Source organism: Hippopotamus amphibius, chromosome 14 (assembly GCF_030028045.1).
Source record: "Hippopotamus amphibius kiboko isolate mHipAmp2 chromosome 14, mHipAmp2.hap2, whole genome shotgun sequence".
NCBI lineage: Eukaryota > Metazoa > Chordata > Mammalia > Artiodactyla > Hippopotamidae > Hippopotamus > Hippopotamus amphibius.
In genome coordinates, this window is record NC_080199.1 from 14,907,546 (window position 1) to 14,926,528 (window position 18,983).

General features: G+C 37.7%; 1 protein-coding gene across 1 annotated transcript in view; it reads left to right on the top strand.

Annotated features, from left to right (window-relative positions):
• Positions 1–18,983, top strand: part of LOC130835726 (ATP-binding cassette sub-family C member 4-like) — a 192,771-nt gene that overhangs the window by 131,806 nt on the left and 41,982 nt on the right. The window contains exons 26-27 of the mRNA XM_057707518.1: positions 5,070–5,225; positions 16,001–16,090. Of these exons, the coding sequence (XP_057563501.1) occupies positions 5,070–5,225; positions 16,001–16,090 (246 nt within the window). The remainder of the gene's footprint in view (positions 1–5,069; positions 5,226–16,000; positions 16,091–18,983) is intronic.

Below are 18,983 nucleotides of genomic sequence, written 5' to 3' on the forward strand. Positions count from 1 at the left end.
TAAACAATATGGTAATAGATTTTCCATAAATATCTCCAGCCTGAGTTAAAAACCTCAATACCCTATAGAAGCCTCTTTTGCACAGGACACCACAGGTAATACATATAATACAAAGGCAAATCCAACACAGATCCTGCTGTAAACACATAGGGTCCAGTTGAAGAAACAAGGAAATGGCTATATTACCTTTGTAAGATAGAAGGTGGTCACAATTTTTATAGAAAAATAGAAAAAGATGATATAATATCTGTTAGTGTTGGGAGAAGTCCACAAGAGGGGACAGGGAGAGCATTTCCAAGGAATTAAGCATGTGAGACAGACTTAGTGACTTGTGGTTAGGGATTCAGCAGGTGGAAACGCATGTGAAAGTAATTCTGGGAGATGGACCAGCGTAAGCAAAGGCCTGATGCTCTTAGTGAGTGAATGAAGACAGGCATCTGCAGAGCATTCGGGGAAAAGAACTACCAGGTATATAAGACACATTTTCATATTCAACCCTCACAAGTAGCTAGTAATGCCACAGAAGCTGACTGCAGGACATGAAGCATGGAGAGGTTAGTAGGGACAGTTTTTGTAGAAGAGACTTCCCAGGGTGGAATAACAGGCACCAAGCCATCCTTCAAGAGTTTAGTCTGAGAAGTGGGTGCACGTGGACCAGAGTGGGCAGATGCGGGAGGCAGGGAGCCAGTAGCTGTTGTGCCTCCAGAAAGACGTCGCAGGAAAAGGATTCCATGTTTTGCAGTCAAACTGATGTCGATCAAAAGAAAGTTGTAACACCCAGTTTGTGAATGTGCAGGGAAATGGGTGGGAGTACTAACTGGTATCATATTTCTGGAGGGTAGGTTGGCAGTACTTAACAGCCTCCTTTGAAAACGTTCATACCTGATTCTCAGCAATTCCAAATCTAAGAACTTATCTTAAGGGAATAAGGTTGTTTTCAAAGATTTAGCTTCAAGGATACATAACACAGAGTTATTTATAATAGCAAAATACTGGAAAATGCCTGAATACCTACCAATAGGGGATTTGTTAAATGATAACATATACTGTAATATTATGTAGCCATTAAAATAAATATTTTTATGAAATACTAAATGAAAACAGATTACAACATTATGTTCATATTAATCTTATTTTGTTTAAATATATGAACTTGTATCTTTAACAACACATACACAGAAATAAAAAAAGAAAAAAAACACACACAAGTCAATAAAGAAAATACATCAGCATCTTATGAATGGTTTTATCAGAGTGCTGGGGTGATGGGTCGTATTTATTTGCTTTTCAAATTCATTTGCACTGATTATGATCAAGGAAAGAGTTTGTTTTATTTTGTTTTTTAAAAGTAATGCAGCCTGGCACTCAGGTGCTGAATGTGGGCCTTAAAACGAGGGATTGTGTCATGAAACACTGCAGGAGTAGAGTCTTCAGGGCTTGGCACCAAGTTGGACTCAGGGAAAGCTGGAAGTAAGATGGAGCCCATGAGCCTGGGAAAGAAGTAATGAGAGTGAAGTGGGGAAGTCAGAGGAGGGGGCTGTTTTGTGTGGGGCACTGGGTGATGATCATGTTGAATTTGGTGTCTGAATAGAGATCCAGGTGCACACGTCTAACAAGATGGTGTGGTCGTCAGAGACCCACCCTGGCCTGGTTGGAAAAACAGAAAGGGGCCGTCCCAAAGCAGCTAAAATAAGACTTTCTCCAACTGTCTTTGGATTTAGTAAGGTATACTTACTGATACTGGTGACACTCTGCATGGGCAATTGGTAAAACCCATTAGTGACCTGGGAAAGACTTCCAGACTATAATTTTCATGACTTAACTGTAGAAATAGCCAGAGCTGGGTTTTCTTTGAGTTGCCTTTTTCTTACTCACTGGAGTTTGGAGCTCAGAGTTCTTGGTTGTGAGCAGCCCTCGGTGTCCCTGATTATCTCAGCCTATTTACCCAAAGTCTACAAATGTCCCAGTTTGCACAGTTGAACCAGTTTCATTAGAGCAGATAGTATGGGAAGATACATACATTCCCATAAACACAGTTCTCACCTGCGTCCTGCTGTGTGTTGATTTACATATGAGAACACCCAGAAGTACAGGCATGCCTGTTTTTATTGTGCTTCACAGTGCATTTTTTTCTTTCTTTCTTTCTTTCTTTTTTTTTTTTTTTAACAAATTGAAGACTTTTGGCAACCCTGTGTAGAGCAAATACACTGGCACCGTTTTTCCTGAACACTTGCTCATTTCATGTTTCTGTGTCACATTTTGGTAATTCTCATAACATTTCAAACCTTTTCGTTATTATTATATTTGTTATGCTGATCTGTGATCAGTGTTCTTTAATGTTACTTCCCGATAAAGGCTCAGATGATGGTTAGCATTCTTTTAGCAATAAAATATTTGACAGTTATGGTATGTTTTTTATACATAGTGCTATTATACACTTAGCAGACTACAGGATAGTGTAAACATAACTTTTATATGCACAGAGAAACCAAAAAGTTTGTATGACTTACTTTATTTTGTGATATTCACATTATTGAGGTGGTCTGGAACCAAATCTGAAATATCTTCTAGGTCTGCCTGTACAAAGAACACAAGTCATTTATATGTGCACTAGGACCTGCCTATATACGGAGACTGGCCCATTTATATTATATAAATTAGGGTTTAACATAAGGTACCAAATATGTACAAAGATAAAATTAGCTGAGCCCATTTTTCTTACATTTAATCTCTATAAAGATGAATTCTTTTTTGAAATGCCATGATTGATTTTACAGACTAAGATTTGGAACTTAGGAGGTATTCAAATGAGAAAATACAGAAAGTTCCAAGCACGAGCGTCCTGATTACAGGGCTCAGAAAGCTTTAGTTCCTCTCTGTTTAAAGCCATGAGTTTTAAAAATTTACTGAATTAATTTACAAATGACTGAAAGCATGTCTTACACCTTTCATCAGTTTCAAATTCCTAAATAGAGATGAAATAATAAGGGAATTTGCAGTTGGGCAAGGTCATTGGCAAAAAAGGCCAGTTTCTGCGCGCATACCTGAATGCAGTTTTATTCCTCAGCAGCATTTTACCTGCATTAGATAGACTCAATCTTATTTTTAGTGCACTTATTTTTTCTCTGCTTTGGCTTTAATAAATAGATTGACATTTGGCATGTATCTTTCCAAAGTGCAACTGTAAGTATTAATTTGCAAATAAAATGCCTTTTGAACTGCTCTGATGAAAGGTCCTATATAAATAGCAAATGTTGTTTGTGGTGTTGTTAAACTCACTGTGTGTTTTCTCTACTAGCTGTTGTCTTTTAAGACACTAAGACCTGCATTTTATAATTTTAAGATGTTTCCCTTTAAGATAGAATATAATTAAGATATTTAATATCAGGAAGTGATTTAGTTTTTCTACTAAATCTATTTAAGAATAATTCCTCTTAAATAATAGATCCCTGAGAAAGTGAGTACTACTTATTTATGTATAATACTTCTGACTTGACTTGTTGGCATCTCTGTAAAATTACCCACGTAATTCTCAAGGTCTGACAGTAAGAATAAAACTAATTTAAAAAGGTGACTTTTTTTTTGGCTGTGATTTGTTTATTTTTATGGAGGTGAAATTTACATAACAAAATTATGTAAATTTTATACTTAAATGTCAGTGGAATTTAGTACATTGAAATGTGACATAACCATCACCTCTGTTTAGTCCCAAAACATTTTTACCCCTCTGTATCCATGAAGTAGTCATTCCCAAGTCCCCAGCCCAGCCCAGTCCCTGGCAACCACTAATGTGCTTTCTCTCACCGTGGATTTACCTATTCTGGATATTTCACGTAAGTGTAATCATACAATATGTGACCTTTGGTGTCTGGTGTCTTTCACTTAGCATGATTTTATCAAGATTCATACATGTTGTAGCATGTATCAGCCCTTCAATCCTTTTTTTAAGTTTAAATCAATTATTAAAAAATTTTTATTGGTGTGTAGTTGCTTTACAATGTTGTGTTAGTTTCTACTGTACAGCAAAGTGAATCAGCTATACGTATACATATATCGCCTGTTTTTTGGATTTGCTTCAAATTTAGGTCACCACAGAGCACTGAGTAGAGTTCCCTGTGCTATACACTAGGTTCTCATTAGTTATCTATTTTATACATAGTATCAATAGTTGTATATATGTCAATCCCAATTTCCCAATTTATCCCATCCCCCCATTCCCCCTTGGTATCCATATGTTTGTTCTCTACATCTGTGTCTCTACTGCTTTGTAAATAAGCTTCTATACCAATTTTTTTCAGATTCCACATATATGTGTTAGTATATGATATTTGTTTTTCTCTTTCTGACTTACTTCACTCTGTATGTCAGCCTCTAAGTCTATCCACACCTCTACAAATGACCCACTTTCGTTCCTTTTTATGGCTGAGTAATATTCCATAGTATATATGTACCACATCTTTATCCATTTGTCTGTTGGACATTTAGGTTGCTTCCATGACCTTGCTATTGTAATAGCTGCAATGAACATTGGGGTGCATGCATCTTTTTGAATTTGGTTTTCTCTGGGTATATGCCAAGTAGTAGGAGTGCTGGATCACATGGTAGTTCTATTTTTACTTTTTTAAGGAACCTCCATACTGTTCTCCACAGCAGCTGTATCAATTTACATTTACAAGCTGACTTCTTATGGCCCACTTAGAAGACTGCTGGCTTTTCACTGCCAGCAGATGGATTGTGTTATTTTTAACTCTTCTTGGGGCCCGGGGGGGGAGGGGGGGGGGGTGTCTCAACCAGGGGCCATTTGTCTCTATCTGACATTTTTGGTTGTCACAATTTGGGTGGTGCTTCTGGTATCTAATGGGTAGAGTCCATGGCTCCTGGTAAACATCCTACAATATACAGGATAGCCCCCCCATCCCCCCAACAATGAATTATCTGGCCCATAATATCAACAATGCCATGATTAAGAAACTACTCTTTAGAACTTTTAAAATTTATCTGCAGCAACAGGTTTCTCCCAGGTTTGTTGCATCTTGTTAATTCTTTATCCCTCCTGAATCTCTTTACAGGTCAGCATTGTGGGAAGAACAGGAGCTGGAAAAAGTTCCCTCATCTCTGCCCTTTTTAGATTGGCAGAACCCGAAGGTGTCATTCGAATTGATGGGATCCAGGCAACCAGAATTGGACTTCATGATTTAAGGAAGAAAATGTCCGTTGTATCTCAGGTATTTGTATCAGAGCATTCTCACGAGTTCTTTCTATAAGGGTGCTTATGTTTAATTGCTTTTAATTGGATTTTTTTTTTCAAATTGCCTGAAAAGGTTGATCCCTTTTCCCCCAGTAGAGCATATTTTTAGCAGCAGGTATTCTCAACAGATATTTTTGTCAGATACCAGGCTTTGTTTGTTCATTCATTTGTTTTGCATGCATGTGATTTAGTAACTTATCCAGTTAGATTTCTGGACTCAGACTTTGTCAGGTGACATAATTGTGTCCACTGATAGCCACATAATTCTGAGAACAAAATGATAAATGGTTTTTTAGCACTGGAGAGGTTCCTATAGGGAAACATGAATTTTAAGTGTCTATAGATGGAATTTTGCTGTAGGAAATAAAGCCACTTTTTCAAAGGTGATTATCTCCCTGGAGGACTTTCTGTGAAACTGTGGAGCTTCGAGGATTACAGAGTGTTTGGGTACTTTGGAGTAACTTTTAGAATTCAGCTATTAATAAATGATTTTAACCAGGGAGACAGTACAGAAGAGTGGGTAAGAACACAGGACACAGAATTCCGTCTCTGTACACCTCAGTGTTCTCTCCCTTACAAGGCAGCTAACAGTACCAACCTCTCGAGCTGTTGTGAGGACTAAATAGGTCAGTGCGTGTGGAGTGCTTCACATAGACCCAATGTGTTGTTGCTGTCATGGTGGAGCACTGAACTGACCATCTCTTCTTGGGCTCTGATTCTGTTTTCTTTTGCTTTGCTTCTTAAAGAAGTATACCTTTCAGGGAGTGCTTGGAGATTGGATTATATGCACAGCAGAAGCTCCTGTCATTCCTTGTGGTTCATCCACTCGCCATAAATTCAGTGAATATTTATTGAGCAATTGCTATCATCTAGTTATATAGCCAAGGGCAGCATAGGCCCAGTACCTGCCGGCCTTGGGCCTCACATCTTCCATCCTGCCCTCTGCTTTGACGGACTTGCTGATTTTTTTTGGTGAGGATGTAGAAAAATTAGAATCCTTGTTCATTGTTGGTATGAATGTAAAATGGTGCAGCTACTGTGGAAAACAAGTTGGTAGTTGCTCAGAAAAGTTACAAATAGAATTATCATATGATCCAGCAATTCTGCTTTAGAGTATAAAGCCAGAAGAATTAAAGGGAGGGTCTTGAAGAGACACCTGTACATGCGTGTTCATAGCAGCATTATTCTCAATAGCAAAAAAAGGGGAGGCACCCAAGCGTCCATTGACAGATGAATGGTTGAATGGTGGTGATGGCTGTAGAGCAATGTGAATGTATGTAATACCACTGAACTGTGCACTTAAAAATAGTTAAGGTAGTAAAATTATATGTGTATTTTACCCCAATTAAAAAAAATTTTTTTTCAAATATATCCCTTTCAGGAAAAATGGGAAGAACTTTTTAGCATGGACAATCCCTGTTTTTAAAGATCGCCTCTGGCCATTAGATTCATGATTTAGTTATTACAGTAGAAAATAAATGTTTAGATTCCCAAGTTTTATGTTTTGATCTCTGCAATGGCCAAATGAGACTAGTTTGCAGAAATAATGGGCATGTCTGTAAAGTCCTTTCATGTCCTTGAAACGTGCCCTGTGTTGTTTTTAATGCTTCTTAATAGGAAAAAATTGTATGCTGGTGTACATAAAAGAAAAAGAACTCTGTAAATAAATAACATTAAATGATTCTTGGTTCTGCTGGTAATATTTTGGAAGAACATCTGAGCAACGACTAAACATACCTTGACATCGCCAGGTTTGGGTTCTGTTCTGTTAGTTTCCACCCTACTTTTGACCATGCTCTATGTACACAGTCCAGAGAGTGTGCTTACAAAATAGGGCTAAGCTTTTTATCCATGTAGATAAAGATCACCAACCATTGTAAACACAGAAACTTTAGTATTCCACTTTAAATGCCTTTGTCTCCAAGGTACCATGTTGGTTGGTTAAAGAGAGAGAATCTGGAGAGACCCTGCAATGTGTAAAGGTATCAGAAAGTCATTCAGGAGGCCTCCAGGGATAGAATGTTTAAGAGTGTAGATTGTCAACATGACCCACATTTTTTCTGACTCTGCCTCACATGACCGTGGGAACTCGATGACGTCACTCAGCTTCCAAGCGTCAGTGTCCTCATCCTTAAACCAGGTCTAGGAATTACTGCTGCACAGATTTGTTGTGAAGATGTAACTGGGTAAGAAAATGTTTGTGCCCATGCCTGGTTCTTGAAAACACTAGTTACTATCATTATTCTTCAAGATCATGGCACTGGCCTTTCAGATATTATTTCTATTTAAGTAAAAAGAGTAACACAATCTGGAACAACTTTGCTCTTTAATTTCTATTTATGTGTTTGTGGTCTTGGTGATTTTCTTTATATTTATTGTTTGTAGTAGAAACTAAATTGTTTATATAAACTTAAAGAGTAAAGAAAAAAAAGTGCACAGTAGGAATTTTGAGGAAAAAGCAAAACACAGAAATGTGTCTAACGTTTTCTACCAAGAACAAGAGAAGAAAACATCACTTTCGTTTTCTTTTGATTTCTGGCTCCCCTCCCACTAGCTTCTTTTCTGACCACTGCCCTGTACCCAGTCCCTCACGAAAACCTCTGGCATTTTTCTCAGCCCTCCCCACATTCTCGACTATTTTCTAACTCTCCTTGCTAACAGGGCCTGTGTCTCTCATTTCTGTTGCTCTAGTGCATGCTGTAGGCCTTGACAAATTACACAGGTATTAATAATAATTCTTACTATTTGTGGAATTCTTAACACATTTTAGCCTCTTTTGCTACCGTTCCCCACTTAATCCTCACGTTTCTGTCGTTATCCTTACCTGATAGATTAAAAACCCAAGGCACTGGGAGATTATTCCTCCTACCAAGTAAGGGGCAGAGCCAGGATGCAAGTTTTTTTGTGTGTGTCTATTTTTTAATTGAAATATGGTTGATTTGGAGTGTTTCAGGTATATAGCAAAGTAATTCAGTTTTATTTATATATAATGTATATATATATATTTTTCAGATGCTTTTCATTATAGATTAGTGTAAGATATTGCATATAGTTCCCTGTGCTATGTAATAGATCTTTGTTTATTTTATGTATAGTAGTATGCATCTATTAATTCCAGATTCCTAGTTTATCCTTCCCTCCTGCTGTTTTCGTATCTGTGAGTTTATTTTTGTTTTGTAAATAAATTCATTTCTATCATTTTTTTTGATTTCACAAAAGTGATCTCATATGACTATCATTTCTTTAGATTCCACATGTAAGTGATCTTTTATGATATTTCTCTTTCTCTGCCTGAGTTACTTCACTTAGTATGATAATCTCTAGGTCCATCCACGTTGCTGCAAGTGACTTTATTTCATTCTTTTTTATGTCTGAGTAATAGTCCATTGTGTGTGTGTGTGTGCGCGCGCGCGCGCGTGTGCACTTGCACATATACCACATCTTCTTTATCCATTCTTCTGTCCATGGGTGTTTAGGTTGCTTTTATGTCCTGGCTATTGTAAGTAGTGCTCCTGTGAGCATTGGGGTGCATGTGGCTTTTTGAAGTAGAGTTTTCATCTTTTGTGGATATATGTCCAGGAGTGGGATTGCTGGATCATATGGTAACTCTATCTTCAGCTTTTTAAGGAACCTCCGTACTGTTTTCCATAATAGCTGCACCAGTTTACATTCCCACAAACAGTGTAGGAGGGCACTGTTTTCTCCACACCCATTCCAGCATTTAGTATTTATAGATTTTTTAATGATTGCCATTCTAACCAGTGTGAGGTTATACCTCATTGTAATTTTGATTTGCATTTCTCTAATAATTAGTGATGTTGAGTATCTTTTCATGTGTCTGTTGGCCGTTTGTATGTCTTCTTTGGGGAAATGTCTACATAAGTCTTCTGCCCATTTTTTAATTGGGTTGTTTGTTTTTTTGATATTGATCTGTATGAGCTATTGTACATACAGAAATCTGTTGCATTTATATACACAAAAAACAAAGTATAAGAGAAATTAAGGAAACAATCCCACTGACCGTCAAAAAATTAAAAAAAAAAAACCTAGGAATAAACTTACCTAAGGAGGCAAAAGACCTATAGTCCAAAAACTATAAGACTCTGATGAAAAAAACTGAAGACAACAGAAACAGTTGGAAAGATATACTGTGTTCTTGGATTGGAAGAATCAATATTGTTAAAATGACCACACTACCCAAGGCAATCTACAGATTCAATGCAATCCCTATCAAATTATCAATGGCATTTTTCACAGAATTAGAACAACAAAAAATTTAATTGGTATAGAAACAGAAAAGACCCCAAATAGCCAAAACAATCTTGAGAAAGAACAGAGCTGGAGGAATCACGCTATACTGCAAAGCTACAGTAATGAAAACAGCATGGTACTGTCACAAAAACCAGACACATGGAACAATGGAACAGGATAGATAACCCAGAAATAAACCCACACACTTAAGGTCAATTAATCTAAGACAAAAGAGGCAAGAATATGTAATGGAGAAAAGAGAGTCTCTTCAATAAATGGTGCTGGGAAATCTGGACAGCTACATGTAAAAGAATGAAATTAGAACATTCTCTAATACCATATACAAAAATAAACTCGAAATGAATCAAAGATCTAAATGTAAAACAAGATACTATAAAACTCCTAAAGGAAAACATAGGTAGAACACTCTTTGACATAAATTGCAGCAATATTTTCTTGGATTTATCTCCTAGACTAATGGAAACAAAAGCAAAAATAAACAAATGGGACCTAATTAAACATAAAAGCTTTTGCACAGCAAAGGAAACCATAAACAAAACAAAAAGACAATCTATGGAATGAGAGAAAATATTCACAAATTATGCGACTAACAAGGTATTAATTTCCAAAATATGCTAACAGGGTTCAAATTTAATTGAAAAAGGTTCCCAACTCCAGAGCCTGAACAGCAAACTACTCTGCTAGTGACTTCAACTGGCTGTTGACTGTGGTCCACAGAACTGCTTCGTATCATGATTTCATGTGCCTGCACACACCACACACATGCACACACCACACATACACACACACACGTGCACGCGCACACGGAAACAAAAATTTCACAAAACAATATTGCTCTTGATCTGTGCTCTGATATTTTCTATTATACCGGTTCTGTTCTAGTTCATATAAAAGACAAGATGATGGTTGCCAGGCACACAATTGATTTCATGATCCATTGCTTGCACCTGTAGTTTGACAAACACCAGCCTTCACTGTCCCTCTCTTGGACTGGGCTCCTGGTCCATGTTAGCATCATGCCAGGAGCTTCATTGTTGTTCCAGATTCTCATGGCAGCCCTGCAAGACTAACCCCATTTTCCAGTAAGGGAACTGAGTCTGGGGAGATTAATAACTTACCCTGAATCTAATACCTAATAAGTAGTAGAAGCAGAACTTAAAGTTATCAGACTCCAAATTTATTTTTTTCAATAAATGTTTGTTGAACTGAATGATGTTCTAATCAGATATTTTCCCCATTTTTCTCTACCATCCCACTCAAAGGGATTCATTCACCAAACCATAACAAAAGTGAATAAGTATAGAGCAAAGCTGAAAAATACTACTCCTACTGCTATGCCCCTCATTTGGACAGTATCAGTTTAGAAATGAGTTTATTCACTTATGAGTCATGGGCTAATAAGTGTCAGGGGAAGATACTCAAAATCTTACCCCTCCCCAGCCAAGAGCCCTTTCTCAGTACAATGTCTTGCTGGCTGCGGAGGTGGAGAAAGTCTGTTGGTTTGGTTACTTGAAGTTACTTGTCTAAGTGCAAAAAGCTTACATCCCTCTTCCACAAATGAGTAGGAAGCATGTTGCTTGTGTCTCAACATCCCGATTTAGGGAATCTAGGAAGCTAAGTACAGACTCTGCAAAGAGTGTCTCGGTGTTGCTTCTTTGAGTTGCCTCCTCTTAGATGAGCCAGTGGTCCTGGGAGCAGCAGCGGGCTTCCAGGGATGTCTCTGTTTCTCTCTCCCACATTCATCACTGTCACTCTTGACCCCACCATGAGCAGGTCAGAATTGGGGGAGATGTGATAGCAGCAAGGACCTGCATAGCAACCAGAGGCGGGGGGGTGGTGGCATAGACCATCCGTCCTGGAGTCCTGCGGGGAACTTCCAAGAACAAATACTGTAGGCATAAGGAGGTACTCCTTAATTTGTGTCCAGAATTTTAGGAACAAACAAAAAATGAAAGTGCTTCCTAGGTAATTTCCTTAAACAGAACAGGTAGCTGAAGTGTATGCGTCCTTTGTGCTCAGGAGCTTAAGTAGTTATGTATGTTCTCCAGAAAGAACACTAAGGTGAGGTTATATTCAGGGAGTAGCTTGCTTATCTGAAAGGATCTGGAAAAATGGATTTCAAAACTTCCTTGGATGATTTTCTACACCTGGAGCCCCTTATCCTATTGGCACAAAGAAAGTGTTTTTCTTGAAGAGAGATTCCATGCAAATTCAGTATTTATGACTGCAGCTAATGGTTGGCACAGATAAACAGCCATCATCTTTATCATGATTAAACAGATTCATTTTTTATATTTAACAGATTTTTTTAAAAAAATCAAAGCAAAAGCTAAGTACTTTTTAAACAGCCCACTCTTTTGGTATTTTCATTCCTTGAGTTTTCTTCACTAGGTTGAAGAAGGTGAACCAGAGCTGTCTCTCTGAGAGCTCTCCCTGATTACCTAGTTTTCTTTCCCTTTTTTTCTTGTTGAGAACAAACCTCAAAGAGAGAAGAGGTGACTGTGCTGTTCCTAGTAAAGAAACACAACTGGGTTCTAGCCCAGTGCAGTTGGCCCATTGTTTCTGCCACTGAAGTCGTCATTAAATGCCTTGGAACTGCTCCCTGGGAGCCCCTGAAAGAGGATATTACAGGATTTAAATCCTTTTTCCTTTGTTGGCAAATGATGTCATTTTCTTCTAAATATGGATGATGATGGGTGCATTCAGATGCTACAGGATTAAAAAAAAAAAAAAGAAAGCCAAGATTTAAAGTGACTTCAGGTGATTCTCTTATTCTTGAAACAGGGAGATGAGCTGCCCTTTTAAGAAAAGTTGTCAGATTAGAAATGAGAACATAGCTCTTAAAACTGAAGGAAACACAGCAGTAGCTACTCTTGATATACTTTAGCAGAGGGCAGTTTCCTGGTTTGGGACTGAAATGATTAGGGTAAAGATTGTGCTTTATCCGCCTCATTTTTAACCACTTGCATGGTTTTTATTTTGGCCCTGGGTCATTTTAAGTGTCAGAAGTTTTGTGGGTGCGGCTTCTTTGTAAGATAGTGACAGTCTTGTGTTCCAGCAGCATATACAGAAGGTCCAGTAAGACTGAAGTTTAGTCTTGCAGTTGTGTTGAGGGATTATCAGTTCACTACTCTAAATGCTCTGATTCAGGGTGGCTATTTTTGGGTCACATGCCTAATATGAACTTGTTATGTGCTAGTAATAAAGAAAAACTTACTATTGAACACGGTACAAAGGATTAAATTAAAAAGTATAAGCTTTGAACCATGATGAAAAATAGTTTTGAAACTAACGCTCCATTTAAAATATTACATTGAAAAAGAATATTTGTTTCCCTGAGTCTGCTGTGCCAGCTGACTCTTATTAAATGAGGTTTAATTGTGAACCTTCAGAAAAAATATACGTGGGCCAATAAATTTAGTGTATATTTACAATGAAGATTGTATGTTCTACCATAAATCTCTAAGTGTTCTGCCTCAAACATTTTTACAATACTTATTGATAAGATTAGTTTACTAACTTCATTGCTTGGAGGTGGGTACTGTAAATAATAATATCTATCAGAAATGATCATTAATTTGACCCTTATGTGTCCTTGAGATATGTGTCTACTGTGGGAACTTTTATTACCTTTTGAAGTTAATACAGTGGTTTCTAGTTTGGCAAGTGATGAAAGTAAAATGAATAGAAACCAAAATGAACACTGTGCATAAAACACATTGACATATTAAAATAGACCTTGTTCACAAATTGCTTGCTGGCCTTAAAGAAAAACATAGCTTCAATCAGTTAATGTTATAATAAATCATTCTTGTATTTCAAATTTTTATTGAATTTTTACCTATTTTGAAATATATATTTGGCATGTCATAACAGAGAAATACTCCTATTTACTGAGCTATGTTCTTCCATTTAATACTGCTAAATAAATGCTTGTAATTGCCCAATGTGCCCTTTTAAGACTGACAGTATAGACTTAAGTGGGGACGCTTACTGTAATGGGCAGTAATTAAACTTGAGTTTTTTTTCTTTTTATGACAATCACCAGTGGTTTCTTGATAATTAGCAGAACCTCCTTAAGGCCTAAAGAATGTCTGAAGTCCCTGTTTAAGCTCAGCGTGAAGCAGCTGCAGGCATCTGTCAGAGGCTCAGAAATGAGAGACTCCTCTCTCTGCAAAGGATCTCACTTTAGTCCCCTAGTTTTTGGAGAGCTTCATCCTCTTCAGGGAGTTTCCTAAAGAGAAGAAGATGAGGGAGGTGACAATAGAAAGAGGCCCTGATTATGAAATAGGTGATTGAAAAAAGAATTTAAATGGGGTCCCTGTGCCTGTTCTCTTGAACCACCTAAACCACTGTTCCCAAGGTGCTAATAATGTGAGCCCTTTCATTGCTCAAGGAAGGACTAAAGGTCTGTCATTTAAAAACAAAGCATTTTTGGTTTTTTTGTTATTTTTTTTTTTGTAGATTAGCTCAGGTAAGTCCTCTGTAGAGTGTACTTTGAAAACCAGGTTGACACTTCAAGCCTTACACCTCATACAGGATGTGAATTTGCTCTATGAGAGGAACCTGAAGGGAAAAACGTTCAGGTCACATAAGCCATGATGGGCAGTGAAACGTTCCCGTCATTGTTTTAAGCAGAGGCCTTGTCTCACTTCCCCCAGTTGGACTCAAAGCTGGTTCATTAACCTAGGCTCTTTCAGGCCCTTTAGCTCCTCAGACACCAGTCCTTGAAGAGTCTCTTATTTGGGGACCCAGAGTAGAATCCAGGTTTAGAGCCTTGGGGGGAAGGTGGAGGAGAGTCGGAGGAGAGGGAGGAATACTGGGGAGCAGCCTCCCCTCTCCTGGCCACGATGTTTGTGTAAACCTCATGGAAACAGCTAAAGGAAGAGAAATTGCCCACATGTTGGAATCTTAGAGTTGATAATTACAAAGAATAAAATTTTTTTAATAAAAATCTGCAGTGGAATGATGGTTATTCCGCTGACAAGGAACTCTTACCATTGCTTAGATGGTTGTTTAGTTTTTGATCCTGAACTCGAGAGTTTTAAGGGAGACCTTAAATTTCGATCTCGGGACTTTTCAGTAATCATTTTGAAATGTTATGAGAGAGTGACTTTTAACACTTGGAGGCATATCAGCCACTTAATCAACTTTGTGCACATAATGCTCCTTTTATCTTTTTAATTTTGGATTTTGCTTTGAGATATGTCTTTTTTTTTGTTGGCACACCGTGTGTCTTCTGCGTCCATTTCTTTCTCACCAGATTTAAAACTAAGGCAATAGGGAAAGAAGATATGGGAAGCTCTCGTCTTTATTCTTCTTCATGACTGGAGAAAAAGAAATGCCTCTCTCCTTCATCTTTCTTCTCAGGCTTTTGTGACGTGAGGAGGCACAGTCCAGCCCCCAGGCCAGGCGGGATTGGAGGCTGGTGATTCCCTGCAGCAGTTCCCGGGCACGTATAGGAGAGTCAGATCCCCTCTTGTTCCCACCTGTGTGCATCCCCTTGTTCTACGCCCTTCACTGAAAGGAGCCAGTTGGGCCCTTCTCCGCTGCCCATACTCTTGTGGCCTGGCTTACTAGAGCTTTCCAGAAGAAAACTTAAATGGCCTACATGAGCTTATGTCCAGATTCTTTCCTGAAGCTCAGAAGTAGGCATATGTTTCCAGAGTAATTTACTTGTGGCTCCTCCTGAAGCAGATGAATAGGAAAAGCTGTTTAAATTAAAATAATGTTGTTATTGTGCACATCACAATGGGTTTCAGGTTATCCTGGCCTTGCAGTTAGTAATGATGTTCTGTAAGGCATGTAATCCTGGTGCACAAGTGAGAGCTCGTGGGGATCAGCTGATGCAGAATCAGAGGCGATGTCTCCATGAACAGAGGTGCTGCAGGTCCCAGTAGTTGATATTCTCTTTGCACATGTGGAGATGTTCCCATTCACACATGTGAAGAGATTCTCTATCTCAGAAGTCTGTTTTACCAACAGAGAAAATAGCCTTTTTTATTCTTCCATGCAAACGTGAAAAAATCCAACAATCTTGCTTTCAGGCACAAACCTCAACTAATCATGCTCTTGGTATTTCCCAGTATCACACCAGGATTGACAATTAATTTATCCAACTCTCTTGATGTAAAGTTCCTCAAATAATTATATCCTCATCTTTTTGTTTGAGCAGATATTACCAGTAAGACATTTTTAAGAAATCAAACCTTCCTTTATCATCTTCAGTTTCTTCTTAACATAACACCCTTCAGTACTGTCTTTTGTTAGTGTTCAGTGGTCTGGAAGATATTTTGGCCTATCCTTTGTACAGTGGAAAATTAATTTAGAGATACTGTTTTGTACACAAGCATTTGCCACCTTATTATTAATGATTATAGTGAATTTTTCTTTTTTTTGTATTTTAATTCTGTTCTGTAAGCTTTTGAACAAAATGAAGATAGGTTAAGGTAATGATATTCCCTATTTTGTGGCATCTAGGAACCTGTTTTATTCACTGCAACAATGAGGAAAAATCTGGATCCCTTTAATGAGCATAAGGATGAGGAGCTGTGGAATGCCTTAGAAGAGGTAATGTGCTAAATGTAATTAACTTGTTAGAATCAGTATATGTGTATGTACATTCATAACATTGCAGGTAATTAAGGGGAGCTTATCGGTTTAACTGAGTTTACCTCCTAGGAGAACATTCATGACCCAGGTACATGTGTAAGTTACAATGTGTATATCACTGGTGATGAAAACCAACAATGTGATGCCTCATGTTTCTATGTTAGCTTTCTCCCTAGAACCCAAAGCAACTAGACACATTATCTTCTCCCTAGCAGAGCACTAAACTAGGTGTTAAAATTACGGGTTCAAATTCTACTGGTGACCTAGTGAATTAATTACCCTAATTACCCTCCAACATTCATTTTATTCCTCTGGTCTTAGGGAGCATCTACTAAGTGGAGACCATAATAGTTTTCATTATTAACTGAAAGACAAATGAGATCATACCAATAAAATGCTGTGAATTTTCATAAGAAAGTGTTTATAAAGGTAAATTATGCAGCTGGAATGTGATAATAATGTTCATTGGAAGTCGTGTCATTTTAATGCTGCAAAGTGAATGCAGGTAACAGAACCCTGGATGTTTTGCTAAGTTTTTATAGTAATAGGTTCATTTCTAGAGGATGTTCTATGATTTGTGTAGTGTTTTTCTTTGGACCACTCCTTTGAATTTCCTTACCCTTACATGAAAAGGATTTTGACTGTTAAGGTACTGCTTGTTTGTATATTTTAATACTAATTGTTTTGTGTATTTCCCCTAGTTCTGAAAATTGATTCTGAGTTAATGATAGCAGAAACTCTATCTAGACCTCTAAACCATAGAAAGACTTTTTTTTAATGCTCATTTTTATTTATTTATTTTTAAGAACTTTTACTGAGATACAGTTGACATACAATAAACTGCATATATTTAAAGTGCACAATTTGGTATTTTTTTTTCTTATGAGAAATGTATATATGGCAATCCCAATCTCCCAATTCCTTCTCCCCCCAATCCTCCCCACTTTCCCCACTTGGTGTCCATATGTTTGTTCTCTACATCTGTGTCTATTTCTGCCTTACAAACCAGTTAATTTTTACCATTTTTCTATATTCTGCATATATGTGTTAATATATGACATTTGTTTTTCTCTTTCTGACTCACTTCACTCTGTATGACAGTCTCTAGGTCCATCCATGTCTCTACAAATCTCCCAACTTCATTCCTTTTTACAGCTGAGTAATATTCCATTGTATATATGTACCACATCTTCTTTATCCATTCATCTTTCGATGGACGTTTAGGTTGTTTCCACGTCCTGCCTATTGTAAATGGTGCTGCAATGAACAAAGGAGTGCATGTGCCTTTTTGCATTATGGTGTTCTCTGGGTATATGCCCAGGAGTGGGACTGCTGGGTCATATGCTAACTCTGTTTTTAGTTTTTCAAGGAACCTCCGTACTGTTCTCCATAGTGGCTGTATCAATTTACATTCCCACCAACAGTGCAAGAGGGTTCCCTTCTCTCCACACCCTCTCCAGCATTTACTATTTGTCGATTTTCTGATGATGCCCATTCTCACCACTGTGAGGTGATACCTCATTGTAGTTTTGATTTGCGTTTCTCTAATAATTAGTGATGTTGAGCAGCTTTTCATGTGCCTCTTGGCCATCCGTATGTCTTCTTTGGAGAAATGCCTATTTAGGTCTTCTGCTCGTTTTTTCATTGGGTTGTTTGTTTTTTTGATAATGAGCTGGATGAACTATTTTTATGTTTTGGACGGTTAATCCTTTGTCTGTTGAGTCATTTGCAAATATTTTCTCCCATTCTGAGGGTTGTCTTTTCATCTTGCTTATGGTTTCCTTTGCTATGCAGAAGCTTTGAAGTTTCATTAGGTCCCACTTATTTATTTTTGTTTTTATTTCCATTACTCTAGGGGGTGGATCAAAAAAGATCTTGCTGTGATTTATGTTGAAGAGTGTTCTTCCTATGTTTTCCTCCAGGACAAAGACAGACTTTTAATTCCTCAGAGCACCTGGCTCAGTCTTTTAAAAATGCAGCAGTTAATAATAAGTACTAAATGTTTGATTAATCTCTTCATTTCAGAGGTGTGGTTTATTTCTTTAAAAAAAAATTGTGGTTTTTTTTTCTTGTTGTTGTTTTGCACAAGTCCCATGACCAATTGTTCACATTGTTGCTGTTTTGAATTGGTGCATTTTGTCATTTACTGTCACTCTTCCAGAGATAGCTCTGAGATCTTTAATATATAGGTGAACTTTGGCTGTGAGCAAGCAGATTTGGAGGCCTGACAATTTCCTGCCAGTAATTCTAGTTTCTGAAGGCATGTCGGCACTGAGTTTGTACAGACCTACGATGCTTTCCAGCAACTGTGAGGATTTTATTTTCCTAAAGCAGATCGATTGCTTCACCTTCTTTTACTTGAGGAGCAGTGCACCTCTGATTTCATTTAAGATTGTGAGTCTTTCTATAGTGAAATTCTAGAAGAGAAGAGGTGGGGAGAGCAGTTAACCTTCAAATATGAAGAAAAATGGGATGATCCACTGCTCTTAAACTCATAGGGTAAGTTTAATGGCGAAATTGTCACACACTTTTAAAAGAACTGGAAACACTGGTACCTTGTTTTCCTCTTTGTTTCCAAACTTGAGAACTCTCTTCACAGATCCTCAGGTAGTAAAATCATTCTAGAATTTTAGAACACATTGTTCCATGGACAGAGAAGAAACGCTACTTTGGAGACAAATTCTCCAAAACTATCTTAGAACTTGGTTCTAACTTATACTTAATTCATTTGTAGGAGCCAGGATTGAAGTAAAATTAGTAGCCTCTCAAATCTATAAACGATGAGATGGTAGAAGTGGCACATGATACTAAGATCTACCTTTATTGAAACTACATTTGGAACTTTCTGTAA